At 43.3% G+C, this 18,456-nt stretch overlaps 1 protein-coding gene across 1 annotated transcript in view; it reads left to right on the top strand.

Moving 5' to 3' along the window:
- SAXO1 (stabilizer of axonemal microtubules 1) overlaps positions 1–18,456 on the top strand; it is a 113,202-nt gene that overhangs the window by 82,133 nt on the left and 12,613 nt on the right. The window contains exon 3 of the mRNA XM_005889556.2: positions 17,034–17,236. Coding sequence (XP_005889618.2) covers positions 17,034–17,236 — 203 coding nt within the window. The remainder of the gene's footprint in view (positions 1–17,033; positions 17,237–18,456) is intronic.

The raw sequence follows: 18,456 nt of genomic DNA, 5'->3' as shown, positions 1-18,456 counted from the left end.
GTTCCAGAAAAACATCTATTTCTGCTTTATTGACTATGCCAGAGCTCTTGACTGTGTGGGTCACAATAAACTGTGAAAAATTCTGAAAGAGATGAGAATACCAGACCACCTGACCTGCCTCTTGAGAAACCTGTATGCAGGTCAGGAAGCAACAGTTAGAACTGGACATGGAACAACAGACTGGTTCCAAATGGGAAAAGGAGTACATCAAGGCTGTGTATTGTCACCCTGCTTATTTAACTTCTATGCAGAGCACATCATGAGAAACGCTGGGCTGGAAGAAGCACAAGCTGGAATCAAGATTGCCAGGAGAAATATCAATAACCTCAGATATGCAGATGACACCACCCTTATGGCAGAAAGTGAAGAGGAACTAAAAAGCCTCTTGATGAAAGTGAAAGAGGAGAGTGAAAAAGTTGGCTTAAAGCTCAACGTTCAAAAAACAAAGATCATGGCCTCATGGGAAATAGATGGGGAAACAGTGGAAACAGTGTCAGACTTTATTTTTTGGGCTCCAAAATCACTGCAGATGGTGACTGCAGCCATGAAATTAAAAGACACTTACTCCTTGGAAGGAAAGTTATGACCAACCTAGATAGCATATTGAAAGCAGAGACATTACTTTGCCAACAAAGGTCCATCTAGTCAAGGCTATGGTTTTTCCTGTGGTCATGTATGGATGTGAGAGTTGGACTGTGAAGAAAGCTGAGTGCCGAAGAAGTGATGGCTTTGAACTGTGGTGTTGGAGAAGACGCTTGAGAGTCCCTTGGACTGCAAGGAGATCCAACCAGTCCATCCTAAGGAGATCAGCCCTGGGATTTCTTTGGAAGGAATGATGCTAAAGCTGAAACTCCAGTACTTTGGCCACCTCATGCGAAGAGTTGACTCATTGAAAAAGACTCTGATCCTGGGAGGGATTGGGGGCAGGAGGAGAAGGGGACGACAGAGGATGAGATGGCTGGATGGCATCCCTGACTCGATGGACGTGAGTCTGAGTGAACTCCGGGAGTTGGTGATAGACAGGGAGGCCTGGTGTGCTGCGATTCATGGGGTCACAAAGAGTTGGACATGACTGAGCAACTGAACTGACTTAACTGAAAGACCTCAACAAGAGAGAGAAGTGGAACATTCTCGAATGTTGCTTTTCATTTGAAGAATCTATGGTCGCTACTCATGAAAAGAACTAGGCTTGTATATAACAGACATGTAGTTGGTAGGAAATGATAAGAGCAGTATTCACAGTTGGTAGGAAAGGATAAGAGCAGTATTCACAATGGCTTGTGAATATTACATATGGTTTTAAGAGGTTAGTCTTCATTTCTCTTTATACCAAGTATAAAGAGTGCCTCATGGAATGTAGAGTACAGAGAGGCTTCATATATTGTCCTGGAAATATTTGAATCCTTGGAGGGCTGGATGTTGAAGGATGCTTTTTGTTTGTTACCCTCAAGCTCAGGAGAATGAGAACAAGCCTTTTCTCTGGATCAGTAGTCCTGCCCCATCCCTGAGCTATGAGCCCCCAATGGAGCCCCACATTCCCTTTCTCCTCCTCATCATGCCCCCTCCCCCATATGCTCTCCTTCCTTGCAAAACAAAAACTAGCCCTTTGACCTGTTTTAAATTATCCTTGCCTTGTGTCACTTGCAACAATAAACATATCATCCAGAAATCCTCTCTGTCCCTGCCAAGGCCAGAATAATAAAATCTTTCATGTTAAGATGTGGCCAAAGTGGAGGAATGCAGATAGTAAAAGAATTTCCAAAACAACTTATTATGATCATAAAGACCTTGAAAACAAGAAGTGGCAGGATCATGGTTACCCATGGGAAGGAAAAAGAACAGAAATACCTTTCTCCTCTCCTTTATTTTCTTCCCTAGAAAGAGGACTAAGGGGGAGATGAGCAGAAGGCATCTGTTCTCTCCCCCATCCCTCAGTTTCATCATTTCTCAGTCCCATGCCTGCCCTGGTGGGTACATTTTTGTAGAATGAAAAAAACAAACAAAACAACCATGCCACTATCAGGATGCCTTTTTTTTTTTATAGCTTTGGTGGAATTTTACTGACATAAATCAACAAAAATCAAGATTTTACTAACCATCTTTTCTGAACCTTGTAAACTCAGCAGAGACTCTGGTCCATATCTGTGAATACATAAAACCATTCCCCACAGGGAAATGTGGAGATGTTGTCATCTAGGTGCTCCATCAGAGGTCGGTGAGGAAGGGGTGGGTCGGCCTTGTGTCTGACACCTCTGTGTCTGCAGGTTGTCATCCTTCTGCCCTTGGAATATGGTGGTCAGAATGTCTGACCCACTTTGCTATGTAAAGGCAGACCTGGCTTAGTTTCTGAAGTTGGACGTGGGACTGCGTGACATGCCACCTGCTGCATGATAAAGTCAGATGGCCCGAGGCTTGTCTGGGTCTGGTGATGAAGCCCAGACACAAAAACCAGCTGGTTTCTAGAACAGTTATCATCCCAGCATGAGGCATGATTGCAGCTGCACACCACTCTTACTGACTGTAAATCTTGGGGATTTACAGCAGGTGCCATGAGGCGAATATTTGTTTTTGCTTTTCATCCCTTCTTGATATTGAGTCATTTCTTGCAGCCCTTTGGTAACTCTCTCACAGAGGATCTGCCTTTAGTCTGGATAGACCTGAGATCAATTTATGAACAAAAGGTTTGTACTTCAAGCCTTGTTTCCTCTTAGGCATGTCACCACGTTAGGCACTTGGGCTGCATTTTTGGACATTGTTTTGTTAGCTAAGGGAGATCCCTGAAGATGAGCAAAGTGAATAACCCCAGAAGAAAGACGTGGGTCTTCAAGATGGTATTAGACCTTTATTCTAAAGGGAGTGGGGCTGTGGGTAGGGGGAGATAGAGGTGCAGGGGGGTGGGTGAAATTGGGTTCACATGATGAATTTGGCTGCAGGGAAAAGGGTAGGAAGTGGCACGGATTCCTGTATTTACTGACAAGACTCCTTAGTAAGTGGAGGAGTAAAGAGGAAGAGCTAAAAGGGAAAGATCTTATGTTTGCTTATTTTTGATAGCACTGGGTCATTGTTGCTGTGTGCAGGCTTTCTCTAGTTGCAGAGGCCGGGGGCTACTCTCTAGTTGCGGTGCGTGGGTTCTCATTGTGGTGCTTCTCTTGCTGTGGAGCACAGGCTCTAGGCACATAGGCTCAGTGGTTGTGGCACCTGGGCCTAGTTGTTCCACGGCATGTGGAATCTTCCTGGGCCAGGGATCGAACCCATGTCCCCTGCACTCGCAGGTAGATTCTTATCTACTGTGCCACCAGGGAAGTCCGGGGAAGGGCTTTTGGAATCTGTTCCAAAAAGCCAGGAGAGAAGCAATAAAGTTGGTAGTAGGCTTGTGTCTTTTCCTACCTATTGAATATTACACACTTCCTGTTCAAATATGTATTTCTTTACTCAGAGTTATCCCAATGGGGATATACTTTCTCACCTCTGGAGACAAAAGATATACCCATTTGAATGCAAAGTTCCAAAGAATAGCAAGGAGAGATAAGAAAGCCTTTCTCAGTGATCAGTGCAAAGAAATAGAAGAAAGCAATAGAAAGGGAAAGACTAGAGACCTCTTCAAGAAAATTAGAGATACCAAGGGAACATTTCATGAAAGACGGGCACAAAAAAGGACAGAAATGGTATGTACCTAACAGAAGCAGAAGATATTAAGAAGAGGTGGCAAGAATACACAGAAGAACTATGCAAAAAAGATCTTTATGACCCAGATAACCACAATGGTGTGATCACTCACCTAGAGCCAGATATCCTGGAATGTGAAGTCAACTGGGGCTTAGGAAGCATCACTACAAACAAAGCTAGTGGAAGTGATGGAATTCCAGTTGCACTATTTCAAATCCTGAAAAATGATGCTGTGAAAGTGCTGCACTCAGTATGTCAGCAAATTTGGAAAACTCAGCAGTGGCCACAGGACTGGAAAAGGTCAGTTTTCATTCCAATCCCAAAGAAAGGCAATGCCAAAGAATGCTCAAAGTACTGCACAATTGCACTCATTTCCCACGCTAGGAAAGTAATGCTCAAAATTCTCCAAGCCAGGCTTCAGCAATATGTGAACTGTGAATGTCCAGATGTTCAAGCTGGTTTTAGAAAAGGCAGAGGAACCAGAGATCAAATTGCCAACATCCGCTGGATCATGGAAAAAGCAAGAGAGTTCCAGAAAAACATCTGTTTCTGCTTTATTGACTATGCCAAAGCCTTTGACTATCTGTGTCACAATAAACTGTGGAAAATTCTGAAAGAGATGGGCATACCAGACCACCTGACCTGCCTCTTGAGAAACCTGTATGCAGGTCAGGAAGCGACAGTTAGAACTGGACATGGAACAACAGACTGGTTCCAAATGGGAAAAGGAGTACATCAAGGCTGTGTATTGTCACCCTGCTTATTTAACTTCTATGCAGAGCACATCATGAGAAACGCTGGGCTGGAAGAAGCACAAGCTGGAATCAAGATTGCCGGGAGAAATATCAATAACCTCAGATATGCAGATGACACCACCCTTATGGCAGAAAGTGAAGAGGAACTAAAAAGCCTCTTGATGAAAGTGAAAGAGGAGAGTGAAAAAGTTGGCTTAAAGCTCAACATTCAGCAAACGAAGATCATGGCATCCGGTCCCATCACTTCATGGGAAATAGATGGGGAAACAGTGGAAACAGTGGCTGACTTTATTTTTCTGGGCTCCAGAATCACTGCAGATGTTGATTGTAGCCATGAAATTAAAAGATGCTTACTCCTTGGAAGGAAAGTTATGACCGATCTAGACAGCATATTAAAAAAGCAGAGACATGACTTTGCCAAAAAAGGTCCATCTAGTCAAGGCTATGGTTTTTCCAGTAGTTATGTATGGATGTGAGAGTTGGACTGTAAAGAAAGCTGAGTGCTGAAGAATTGATGCTTTTGAACTGTGGTGTTGGAGAAGATGCTTGAGAGTCCCTTGGACTGCAAGGAGATGCAACCAGTCCATTCTGAAGGAGATCAGCCCTGGGATTTCTTTGGAAGGACTGATGTTGAAGCTGAAACTCCAATACTTTGGCCACCTGATATGAAGAGCTGACTCATTTGAAAAGACCCTGATGCTGGGAAAGATTGAGGGCAGGAGGAGAAGGGGACGACAGAGGATGAGATGGTTGGATGGCATCACCGACTCGATGTACCTGGGTTTGGGTGAACTCCTGGAGTTGGTGATGGACAGGGAGCCTTGGCGTGTTGCTGTTCATGGGGTCGCAAAGAGTCGAACACAACTGAGCGACTGAACTGAACTGAACTGTCAGCAAGTCTGGACAACCCAGGAGTGGCCACAGGACCAGAAAAGGTCAATCCTCATTCCACTTCCCTAGAAAGGTAGTACCAAAGAATGTGCTAACCATTGGACAGTTGCACTCATTTCCCAGGCTAGTAAGGTCATGCTTAATACCTTGCATACTAGGCTTCAGCATGATGTGAACCAAGAGCTTCCTGATGTCCAAGATGGGTTTAGAAAAGGAAGAGGAACTGGAGATCAAATTGCTAGCATTTGCTGCATTATAGAAAAAGCAAGGAAATTTCAGAAAAACATCTATCTCTGTTTCATCGACTACACTAAAGCCTTTGACTGTGTGTATCATGGCAAACTGTGGAAAGCTCCTAAAGACATGGGAATTCCAGACCATCTTATCTGTCTCCTGAGAAACTTGTATGTGGGTCAAGAAGCAACACTTAGAACTTGGTATGGAACAGTTGATTGATTCAAGATCAAGAAAGGAGTACGAAAAGGCTGTCTGCTGTTACTCTGTTTAACCTATATGCTGAGCACATTATGAGAAATGCCGGGCAGGATGAGTTACAAGCTGGAATCACGATAGGCAGGAGAAACATCAACAACCTCAGGTATGTGGATGATACCACTCTAATGGCAGAAAACAGAGGAACTAACGAGCCTCTTGATGAGGGTGAAGGAGGAGGGTGAAAGAGCCAACTTAAGACTAAGACTTAAAAAATCTAAGATCATGGCATCCGACCCCATTACCGGATGGCAAATTGAAGGGGAAAAGGTAGAAGTAGTGACCGATTTCCTATTCTTGGGCTCCAAAATCCCTGCAGATGGTGTCTGTAGCCATGACATCGGAAGACGATTGCTTCTTGGTAGAAAAGTGATGACAAACCTGGACAGTGTGTTGAAAAGCAGAGACATTACGCTGCTGACAAAGATCCGTATAGTCAAGGGCTATAGTCTTCCTCTAAAAGAAATAGAGGAAAACAACAGAATGGGAAAGACTAGAGATCTCTTCAAGACAATCAGAGATACCAAGGGAACATTTCATGCAAAGATGGACTCGATAAAGGACAGAAATGGTATGGACCTAACAGAAGCAGAAGATATTAAGAAGAGGTGGCAAGAATACACAGAAGAACTGTACAAAAAGATCTTCACAACCCATATAATCACGATGGTGTTATCACTCACCTAGAGCCAGATATCCTGGAATGTGAAGTCAAGTGGGCCTTAGAAAGCATCACTATGAACAAAGCTAGTGGAGGTGATGGAATTCCAGTTGAGCTATTCCAAATCCTGAAAGATGATGCTGTGAAAGTGCTGCACTGAATATGCCAGCAAATTTGGAAGACTCAGCAGTGGCCACAGGACTGGAAAAGGTCAGTTGTCATTCCCAGAAAACATCTATTTCTGCTTTATTGACTATGCCAAAGCCTTTGACTGTGTGGATCACAATAAACTGTGGAAAATTCTGAAAGAGATGGGAATACCAGACCACCTGATCTGCCTCTTGAGAAATTTGTATGCAGGTCAGGAAGCAACAGTTAGAACTGGACATGGAACAACAGACTGGTTCCAAATGGGAAAAGGAGTACATCAAGGCTGTGTATTGTCACCCTGCTTATTTAACTTCTATGCAGAGCACATCATGAGAAACGCTGGGCTGGAAGAAGCACAAGCTGGAATCAAGATTGCCAGGAGAAATATCAATAACCTCAGATATGCAGATGACACCACCCTTATGGCAGAAAGTGAAGAGGAACTAAAAAGCCTCTTGATGAAAGTGAAAGAGGAGAGTGAAAAAGTTGGCTTAAAGCTCAACATTCAGCAAACGAAGATCATGGCATCCGGTCCCATCACTTCATGGGAAATAGATGGGGAAACAGTGGAAACAGTGGCTGACTTTATTTTTCTGGGCTCCAGAATCACTGCAGATGTTGATTGTAGCCATGAAATTAAAAGATGCTTACTCCTTGGAAGGAAAGTTATGACCGATCTAGACAGCATATTAAAAAGCAGAGACATGACTTTGCCAACAAAGGTCCATCTAGTCAAGGCTATGGTTTTTCCAGTAGTTATGTATGGATGTGAGAGTTGGACTGTAAAGAAAGCTGAGTGCTGAAGAATTGATGCTTTTGAACTGTGGTGTTGGAGAAGATGCTTGAGAGTCCCTTGGACTGCAAGGAGATGCAACCAGTCCATTCTGAAGGAGATCAGCCCTGGGATTTCTTTGGAAGGACTGATGTTGAAGCTGAAACTCCAATACTTTGGCCACCTGATATGAAGAGCTGACTCATTTGAAAAGACCCTGATGCTGGGAAAGATTGAGGGCAGGAGGAGAAGGGGACGACAGAGGATGAAATGGTTGGATGGCATCACCGACTCGATGTACCTGGGTTTGGGTGAACTCCTGGAGTTGGTGATGGACAGGGAGCCTTGGCGTGTTGCTGTTCATGGGGTTGCAAAGAGTCGGACACAAACTGAGCGACTGAACTGAACTGAACTGAACTGTCAGCAAGTCTGGACAACCCAGGAGTAGCCACAGGACCAGAAAAGGTCAATCCTCATTCCACTTCCCTAGAAAGGTAGTACCAAATAATGTGCTAACCATTGGACAGTTGCACTCATTTCCCAGGCTAGTAAGGTCATGCTTAATACCTTGCATACTAGGCTTCAGCATGATGTGAACCAAGAGCTTCCTGATGTCCAAGATGGGTTTAGAAAAGGAAGAGGAACTGGAGATCAAATTGCTAGCATTTGCTGCATTATAGAAAAAGCAAAAATTTCAGAAAACATCTATCTCTGTTTCATCGACTACACTAAAGCCTTTGACTGTGTGTATCATGGCAAACTGTGGAAAGCTCCTAAAGACATGGGAATTCTTTCACTTATCTGTCTCCTGAGAAACTTGTATGTGGGTCAAAGAAGGACACAGTTAGAACTTGGTATGGAACAGTTGATTGATTCAAGATCAAGAAAGGACTGCATGAAAAGGCTGTCTGCTGTTACTCTGTTTAACCTATATGCTGAGCACATTATGAGAAATGCCGGGCAGGATGAGTTACAAGCTGGAATCACGATAGGCAGGAGAAACATCAACAACCTCAGGTATGTGGATGATACCACTCTAATGGCAGAAAACAGAGGAACTAACGAGCCTCTTGATGAGGGTGAAGGAGGAGGGTGAAAGAGCCAACTTAAGACTAAGACTTAAAAAATCTAAGATCATGGCATCCGACCCCATTACCGGATGGCAAATTGAAGGGGAAAAGGTAGAAGTAGTGACCGATTTCCTATTCTTGGGCTCCAAAATCCCTGCAGATGGTGTCTGTAGCCATGACATCGGAAGACTATTGCTTCTTGGTAGAAAAGTGATGACAAACCTGGACAGTGTGTTGAAAAGCAGAGACATTAGGCTGCTGACAAAGATCCCCTGATAGTCAAGGGCTATAGTCTTCCTCTAAAAGAAATAGAGGAAAACAACAGAATGGGAAAGACTAGAGATCTCTTCAAGACAATCAGAGATACCAAGGGAACATTTCATGCAAAGATGGACTCGATAAAGGACAGAAATGGTATGGACCTAACAGAAGCAGAAGATATTAAGAAGAGGTGGCAAGAATACACAGAAGAACTGTACAAAAAGATCTTCACAACCCATATAATCACGATGGTGTTATCACTCACCTAGAGCCAGATATCCTGGAATGTGAAGTCAAGTGGGCCTTAGAAAGCATCACTATGAACAAAGCTAGTGGAGGTGATGGAATTCCAGTTGAGCTATTCCAAATCCTGAAAGATGATGCTGTGAAAGTGCTGCACTGAATATGCCAGCAAATTTGGAAGACTCAGCAGTGGCCACAGGACTGGAAAAGGTCAGTTGTCATTCCAATCCCAAAGAAAGGCAATGCCAAAGAATGCTCAAACTACCGCACAATTGCACTCATCTCACATGCTAGTAAAGTAATGCTCAAAATTCTCCAAGCCAGGCTTCAGCAATACGTGAACCGTGAACGTCCAGATGTTCAAGCTGGTTTTAGAAAAGGCAGAGGAACCAGAGATCAAATTGCCAACATCCGCTGGATCATGGAAAAAGCAAGAGAGTTCCAGAAAAACATCTATTTCTGCTTTATCGACTATGCCAAAGCCTTTGACTGTGTGGATCACAATAAACTGTGGAAAATTCTGAAAGAGATGGGAATACCAGACCACTTGATCTGCCTCTTGAGAAATTTGTATGCAGGTCAGGAAGCAACAGTTAGAACTGGACATGGAACAACGGACTGGTTCCAAATAGGAAAAGGAGTACGTCAAGGCTGTATATTGTCACCCTGCTTATTTAACTTCTATGCAGAGTAAGTACATGATGAGAAACGCTGGGCTGGAAGAAGCACAAGCTGGAATCAAGATTGCCAGGAGAAATATCAATAACCTCAGATATGCAGATGACACCACTCTTATGGCAGAAAGTGAAGAGGAACTAAAAAGGCTCTTGATGAAGGTGAAAGTGGAGAGTGAAAAAGTTGGCTTAAAACTCAACGTTCAGAAAACGAAGATCATGGCATCTGGTCCCATCACGTCATGGGAAATAGATGGGGAAGCAGTGGAAACTGTGTCAGACTTTATATTTTTGGGCTCCAAAATTACTGCAGATGGTGACTGCAGCCATGAAATTAAAAGACGCTTACTCCTTGGAAGACAAGTTATGACCGACCTAGATAGCATATTGAAAAGCAGAGACATTACTTTGCCAACAAAGGTCTGTCTAGTCAAGGCTATGGTTTTTCCTGTGGTCATGTATGGATTTGAGAGTTGGACTGTGAAGAAAGCTGAGCACCGAAGAATTGATGCTTTTGAACTGTGGTGTTGGAGAAGATGCTTGAGAGTCCCTTGGACTGCAAGGAGATCCAACCAGTCCATTCTGAAGGAGATCAGCCCTGGGATTTCTTTGGAAGGAATGATGCTAAAGCTGAAACTCTAGTACTTTGGCCACCTCATGCGAAGAGTTGACTCATTGGAAAAGATTCTGATGCTGGGAGGGATTGGGGGCAGGAAGAGAATGGGACGACAGAGGATGAAATGACTGGATGGCATCACTGACTCGATGGACGTGAGTCTGAGTGAACTCCGGGAGTTTGTGATGGACAGGCAGGCTTGGCGTGCTGTGATTCATGGGGTCGCAAAGAGTTGGACATGACTGAGCGACTGAACTGAGCTGAACTGGTGGTCTTCCCAGTAGTCACACATGGTTGTGTGAGGCAATAAAGAATCTGCCTGCTAATGCAGGAGACATGGATTTGATCCCTGATTGGAGGAAACCTCACATGCCTCGAAACATAACCTGCAGTTATGTTGTGGTTAGTGATAGGTTTCAGTAAATGTTCTGAACATAAAAACATAATGAGGAAACATATAATTTTAATTCAATTCACTCTAAAGCCACAGTAAATATTTTTGGTTGGAGGATAAATGAATTAAACTTTAAGCTTCTTTCCTCTCTTCAGAGGTAGATCACTGCCCCCCTCCCCAAGATCACTTGTCTTGGTTACAACTAATCAGTAAATTCAATCCATAGATATTCTTTCACAAACTAACTTGAATTTTGTGTTGGGGTTGCTAAAGATTGGACAGGATTTAGCAACTAACCAACAATGATAACTTTCTAGAGGAGAGATGTGGAGTGGACTGCAGTGAGGGTTGTTTATGGTTTTTCTTTGAAAATGGGGGAGACTGAAGCATGTTTAAATACTGACACAAAGCAGCCAGTAAGAGGAAAAGGTGGAACCACTGATCCTTGAGAAAGAGGGAGGAGATTTAGGGGGGGAGGTGAAAGGATTGCCTTTGGGCTAAGAGGAGGAGCTTTGTTTTTTTCCCTGAATTGAAGTGTAGTTGATGTATACTATTATATAGGTTAAAAGTGTACAATGTAGTGATCACAACTTTTTAAAAACATTCTCTGTTTGGCTGCACTCTGTTTTCATTCCTGGCATGGGCGTTTCTGTAGTTGTGGTGAGCGGGGTCTGCTCTCTGGGTGTGGTGTGCGGCCCTCTTGTTGCAGTGGCTCCTCTTGTTGCAGAGCACAGGCTCTAGAGTGCGGGCCCGGCAGCTGTGGCACACAGGCTTAGTTGCTCTGAGGCATGTGAGATCCTCCAGGACCAGGGACAGAACCTGTGTCCCCTGCATCGCAAGGCAGATTCTTAACCACTGGACCACCAGGGAAGCGTGATTCACAACTTTTAAAGGTTATAGTTCATTATAGCTATTGTAAAATATTAGCTTTACTGTATTGTACAGTATATCCTTGTAGATTTCTATGCATAATAGTTTACGCCTCTTAATCCCCTACTTTTTATTTATAATGTCATCCTCTTTTTATTTATATTGCCCCTCCCTCTTTCTCGCCACTGGTAACCACTGGTTTGAGTCTGCTTCTTTTTTGTTATGTTCACTAGTTTGTTATATTTTTTAGATTCTACATGTAAGTGATATCACACAGTATTTCTCTTTTTCTGTTTTATTTCTTTTAGAATAATAGCCTCCAAGTCTGTCCATGTTATTGCAAATGGCAAAACTTTATTCTTTTTTATGTCTGAGTAGTATTCCATTGTGTGTGTATGTATGTATCAGAAAAGGTGTGGTATACACCCACCACACAATTTCTGTTCATTAGTTAATTAACACTCGGTTGCTTCCATATCTTGCCAGTTGTTTAAGTAGTGCTGCAATGAACCTAGAAGTGCATGTATCATTTTGAATTAGGGTTTTTGTTTCTTTCAGATATATACCCAGGAGTGGAATTTCTGGGTCATATGGTAGTTCTGTTTTTAGCTTTTTGAGAAGCCTACATACTGTTTTCCACAGTGGCTGCACCAATTTACATTCCTACCAACAGTGTACGAGAGCTCGCTTTATTCTACTTCCTCTCTGACATTTGTTATTTGCGTTCATTTTGATAATAGTCATTCTGGCAGGTCTGCCATGATATCTCATTGTGGTTTTTATTTGTGTTTTCCTGATCATTAGCAATGTTGAGCATATTTCTCTGTGCCTGTTGGCCATCTGCATGTCTTCTTTGGGAAAATGTTGACTGTTCAGCTCTTCTGTTTTATAATCAATTTTTTGTTCTGTTGTATGAGCTGTTTATATATGTTGGATATTAACCCCTTACTGCTCATATCATTTGCAAATATTTTCCCCCATATTGTAAGTTGTCTTTTCATTTCATTGAACTGTATAAAAGCTTTCAACTTTAATCAGGTCCCATTTATTTATTTCTGTTTTTATTTCCTTTGCTTTAGGAGAGATTGAAAACAGATTGAAAAAACTATTGGTATGATTTATGTCAGAGTATTGTTTTCTTCTAGGATGTTACGGTTTCTGGTCTTACATTTAGGTCTTTAATCCACTTTGAGTTTATTTTTGTATGTATTGTTAGAGAATGTTCCAACTTCATTCTTTTACATGTGTGTGTCCAGTTTTCCCAGTACCACTTACTGAAGAGACTGTCTTTTCTTCATTGTATATATCCTGGGTTCCTTTGTTGTAGATTAATTGATCATAAGTGCATGGGTTAATTTCTGGGCAGGAGCTCTTAAAATTATTTCTGCTTATTAATATGATCAACTGTTTGGGTATATTAACAAATTCTGAAGTTTGCACGGCTAAACATTAAAAATAGGGACTTCCTGGTGGTCCAGTGGTTAAGACTTCACTTTTCCAATGTGGGGGCTATAGGTTTGATCCCTGGTTGGGATCCCATGTGAAAATTGGGATGGCCAGATTAAAAAAAAATTCTCTAGCATGCCAGGATTATACAAATATTAAGCATTTTTTAAAAATTAAAAAGAGATTGAACAAAGTATTGTGTAGCCCCTTTATCATAATGAAAATATCCTTTTCCCTCTTCCAGGCTCATGACCCTGGTTAGCTGTTATGTTATGTTCTTCCTCTTGCCAGACTCTTGTCAAATGCCTTCCTTTAACTTTGCCTAATGATGGGAAGTCAAATCGTTTTGGCTTCCCAGCAGGTTCTCTTTAACCTTTACTTAACTCAGAGTTTAACTCAGGGCTTTCCATACTAGATAACTTTTATGACTGTGCACCTAAAAGAAACTTAACATCTTTGACCATTTTTTTTCTTGGTTCAGAGTCAAAATGGGCACAGGAGCTAGGAAATGTACCCCAGGAAGAGAAGGGAGTATTATTTAAAAAAAAAAACACACAACCTACTAAATTTGAGCAATTTCTGGGAAGGATAAAATATTTTTCTTTTACATGAACTTAAAGGCTGTAAGATTATGAGAGGTTGGGGACCTGCAGTTATGTTGTGGTTAATGATAGATTTCAGTAAATGTTCTGAACATAAAAACATAATGAGGAAACATAAATTCTGATTCAATTCATTCTTAAGCCATGATAAATAATTTTGGGTGGAGGATAAATGAATTAAAGTTTAAACTACTTTCCTCTCTTCAGAGGTAGATCACTGCTCCCCTCCCCAAGATCATATGTCTTGGTTATAACTGATCAGTAAATTCAATCCATTGATGATGTTTCATAAACTGTCTTGAATTTTGTGTTGGAGAGGAAGATTCAGTTAACAATTTCGTTCCTCGAACATGGTAAATGAGGATTTTGCTACATCACCTTTTGCTATTGAGAAACCAACTTCAGGAAAAGTCCATGAATTGGTGAGGTTAGTTGTAGGCAGTCACCTGTGCTTTTCTGTTTAAAAATTTATTTTTGGCTGTGTTGGGTCTTCATTGCCATGCACAGGGCTTTCTCTTGTTGCAGAGCACGGGCTCTAGCAAGCAAGGCTTCAGTTAGTCGTGGTGTATGGGCTTAGCTGCTGAGGCGTGTGGAATCTCCCTGGACCAGGGGTTGAACTGTACTCTCTGTGTTGTCAGGTGGATTCTTATCCACTGCGCCACCAGGGAAGTCCTGTTTTTTTTTTTTTTTTTGTAGCAGCAGGAGATGGGGGCATTAAGTACATTTTAGTTATCATAGAGCCTGGCAGCCCTTGTAGGAAGGTTTTCACAGCAGAAGTAATAGCAGAAGAGAATGTCTCGTGTTCGGTGTGCAGGTTCCAAGGTGTGACGGGCTCATGTCAGGAAGGCACCCCTGGCTGCTCTGGGCTTGGGAGGGCTCTGTGGGGCAGCATGGGCATTCAGCTTTGTTCCTCATCACCTGCCACCTGGTATCTTCTGATACACGTTCTTGGAAGCGAACAGGGCTGAACTCTTGGGTAGCCATCAGTGAACACAGGTTTGTATGGAGCTGTAAGGTCTCAGGCTGCCTCCAACCCCACTCCAGCTCTCTGGGGAATGAGGAGAGCCACCTCCCCTTGGGAGCCCTCCTCGAGAACACAAACTTTCTGATGAAATCCACTTTATAGTTAACTGGTTATCAGCCAGTGTTTTCTGGGCCTTCCCATTTCTCTTGGCAGCCTAGGGGCCTGACTGTCCTAGTTCCCTGCTGCAGCTGGTTTAGCTTTGAACAGATATCAGTGTGAGGCACTTGCACGCTTAGAAAGGTAGGAGCGGGGAGCTGATCCCTGGGTTCTTATTCAGCCCATTCCCTCCATAAACCCTGACTTACACTGTCAGCTGTCAGCTGCCTCAGGTCTTTGCGCTTCCTCTTGCTATTTGCCAACACGGAGCCCCTGGGGACAGAGCCCAGGCTGCAGGCCCGGTAACTGCTGCTGAGATGTATTTTTAAACCTACCCAGAGGGTGTTACAGGGAGTTCAACTGAAGCATCTCCTGTTTCCCCTTTGGAGCCCTAGGGAAACTAATTCTCCGGCTTCCTAACTCCTTCCTCCCCTCCCACCAAGCACTTTCAGTCCCTGGTTTGGGTTTATTGACAACCATATGTATAATTCATGCAAGACAGGTTACAGTGGAGCGTGTTGCCTCTGCTAGTCAAGCATGGCTCAGTAACACTGCTCCAGATTTCGGCGGGGAAGTAGGTTTTTACTGGTGTTTGGGCCCAATGTCTTCCTGTCCGGAAGCCTTCCCCTTCCCTTGGTGAGGTCGTTTTGGAAGTGCCATTAGGGAAAAGCCACCTTCCCCCTGTCCAGTTGGATAAATGAGTTTCAGGCAAGAACAGCCTGTTGTGTGAAGCAGAAGTTCTCAGAGAAAGAGGGGAATGTATGCTGAAGAGTTTGCCCTGGGCAGCTGGTGGGCAGTGGGCGCCCAGGCTGAGCCAGGGTACTTCGTGCTGGTGGTGGTGCTGCAGTGTCTTGGTCTTTGTAGAACGGTGGGGTGCTTTGGGAAGAGAGTGTATAGTAGAGTGTCATGCTTTTTCTTTTCTCTTTTTTAAGTTGGGAGTATAAATTGCTTTACAGTGTTGTATTTAGTTTCAACTGTACAACAGAGTGAATCAACTGTACGTGTACATTTATTGCCTCCTTCTCGAGCTTCTGTTCCCACCCCTCTACATCATCACAGAGCATCGAGCTGAGCTCATTGTGGTTACACACCCAGCTTCTCACTAGCTATCTGTTTTACACGTGGACTCCCCTGGTGGCTCAAAAGATAAAGAATCTGCCTGCAATGTAGGAGACCCAGGTTCAGTCCCTGGGTTGGGAAGATCCCCTGGAGAAGGGAATGGCACCCACTTCAGTATTCTTGCCTGGGAAATTCCACAGACAGAGGAGCCTGGCGGGCTATAGTTCATGGGATCAAAAAGAGTTGAACATGACTGAGAGACTTACACACACACACACACACACAATATATGTATAGGTCAGTGGCATTCTCCCAGTTCTTGCCCGCCTCCACTTCCCTCTCTGCCCTGTGTCTGTTTTCTAAGTTGGCGACTTTATTCCTGCCCTGCAAATAGGTTCATCTGTACCATTTTTCTAGATTCCATATATATACGTTTGTATATGATACTTGTTTTTCATAGAATGTCTTGATTTTTCTATTCCATTGTTTCCATATACTCTGAAATAATGGGAGTGCTGATGCTAGAGAGCTGAGAAGTGAAAGGTTCATTGTCTGCATTTATTGGTCTTTTCTTCTTGGTTTTCTATGAGGTTAAGTAGAGGAAGAAGATAAATATTAGCATGAGCTATTGGGAGCATAGAGAAGGAGGTGGGGGGACCTGAAAAATAGAAGTCAGCTCCACAATGAACAGGTTGGGGGAGGAAGGTGGAGACAGCAGGCACAGGAGAGACCTTCTCAGTGGTCCTGGGTGGCTGCAGTGGGATGGGGGTGGGGAATGAGGGGGAAGGGGAGGGGGGTGCAGCCAGGGAGGAAGGCCGAGGCAGGTCCAGGAAGGTTTGCATCCTGTGCTAGAAAGTTGGGCTTTATCTGGAAGATTTTTAAACAAGGGAGTGAAAGGGTAAGATTTTGGGTTTAGACAAGTTGATTTTGGCTCTCTAGGATAGAAGAGTGGCAGGTGGTGGGAATAATGCAGGAAGCCCAGGTTATAGGTTATAACATGACCCATGGGAAATGGTCAGGGTCTGAACTGAGGAGGAAAGAGGAACCGATGAGCTGCAGGGTGGAGGTAAGGAGCACGCACTTGGTGAATGGCTGGCCCTTGACGGTGTGTAACCTGAATGAGAAGTGAATGGCAATGTCTTTGTCAAAAGTGGGAAACAGGAGGCAGAGCAGTGACGGTAGAGAGGAGAGGATGGCTTCTCAGCAAGCGCCTGTAGAATTGGGTTGAATGGAAACCATGAGCCTTATTCTGAGGCAAGGGCTCCCAAGGCATGTGCTTATTTTCCTACAGGAGAGACTTTGGGCCTCACAAAGTGTTACCAGTGAAGATCCACCAGCCCAACCCGTTCGTCCCAAGTGAAGAGAACATGGATCTGCAGACCACATATAAACAAGATTACAACCCTTACCCCCTCTGTCGAGTTGATCCCTTCAAACCTCGGGACAGTAAATACCCTTGTGGGGACAAGATGGAGAGTCTGCCTACTTACAAAGGTGGGAGAGGCTGGAGGGGCGGGGTTGGGGAGGATGGGCCGAGCCTGGGTGCTGACTGGGAAATGGGTTTTATGCACACATGCCCTCAGTACACGGGCTGGGAAGTCTTTTCTGTGGTCAAATCTGGCCTTCAGCCTGTTTCTGTGCAGCTGGAGAGGTAAGGATGGTTTTTAAATTTTTGAATGATTAAAAAAGAGAAAGACTCTTACTTTAGGGCATGTGAATATTAAATGAAATTCAGAGTTCAGCATCATAAGTATGTTTTGTTGGAACACAGCCACTCCCATTGGGTTTCTATATTATCTATGGCTAAGTTTGTGCTTCGGCAGCAAAGTTGAATAGCTGTGGTAGAAATCATATGGCATGCAAGGCCTAAGACACTTAATATCTGGCCTCCTACAGAAAATATGTACCAGTGCCTGCCTCAGCTTGCCATTCCCATCCTGTATTGGACAAGCAGTTCAAGTTTAAGCCAAGTTGGGTTTCACCACTGATTGATTCATTCACTTGTTAAAAAATTATGGAAATGTAACATGCAGAAAAATGTGCAAATATAGAGACTACTGAATTTGTAAAATTGTATTATTTTTAATGGGCTGAGTACCTCCTCCTGAATAATACATCAATCCTTTTAATCTTTAAAAAATTTTTTATTTTATATTGGAGTGCAGTTGATTAACAATGTTGTGTTAGTTTCAGGTGTACAGAAAAGTGATTCAGTTATATGTATACTTATATCTATTCTTTTTCAATTTTTTTCCCATTTAGGTATTATAAAATATTGAGTAGAGTTCCTTGTGCTGTATTTGCTATAGGTAAAATAGATAGCCAGCAAGGACCTGTTCATCTTTAATTCCTATTGGACTGCAAAAGTTTTAGGAAAGTTCTAGAGGAAAGTGAGAATCCCTTGGTGAGTTGCCAGATAGCTGACAGTACAAAGGCAAATTAGACCAATGAATTTTGAGTGAATACGCATGGAAACAGGATGCAGATTGAAATGTATAGCATCGATACTCCCTTCTAGTTACCGTCCCTACCCAGAAGAGGACCACTGTGCTGACTCTGAACTTCGTAAATTAGTTTTGCTAATTTCCTCCTTTATTGGGCATTTTCTGCATTCCAGGCATGGTATTAGGACCCGTGAGGGAAGCATAATGACCTGACCTTGACCTTGTAGTCTGGTAGGAGAGACAGGGTATCGAGTGGTGTGTGCAGCAGGT

This window comes from Bos mutus, chromosome 8 (genome assembly GCF_027580195.1).
Source record: "Bos mutus isolate GX-2022 chromosome 8, NWIPB_WYAK_1.1, whole genome shotgun sequence".
Lineage (NCBI taxonomy): Eukaryota > Metazoa > Chordata > Mammalia > Artiodactyla > Bovidae > Bos > Bos mutus.
This window is presented reverse-complemented; position numbering and strand designations above follow the sequence as displayed.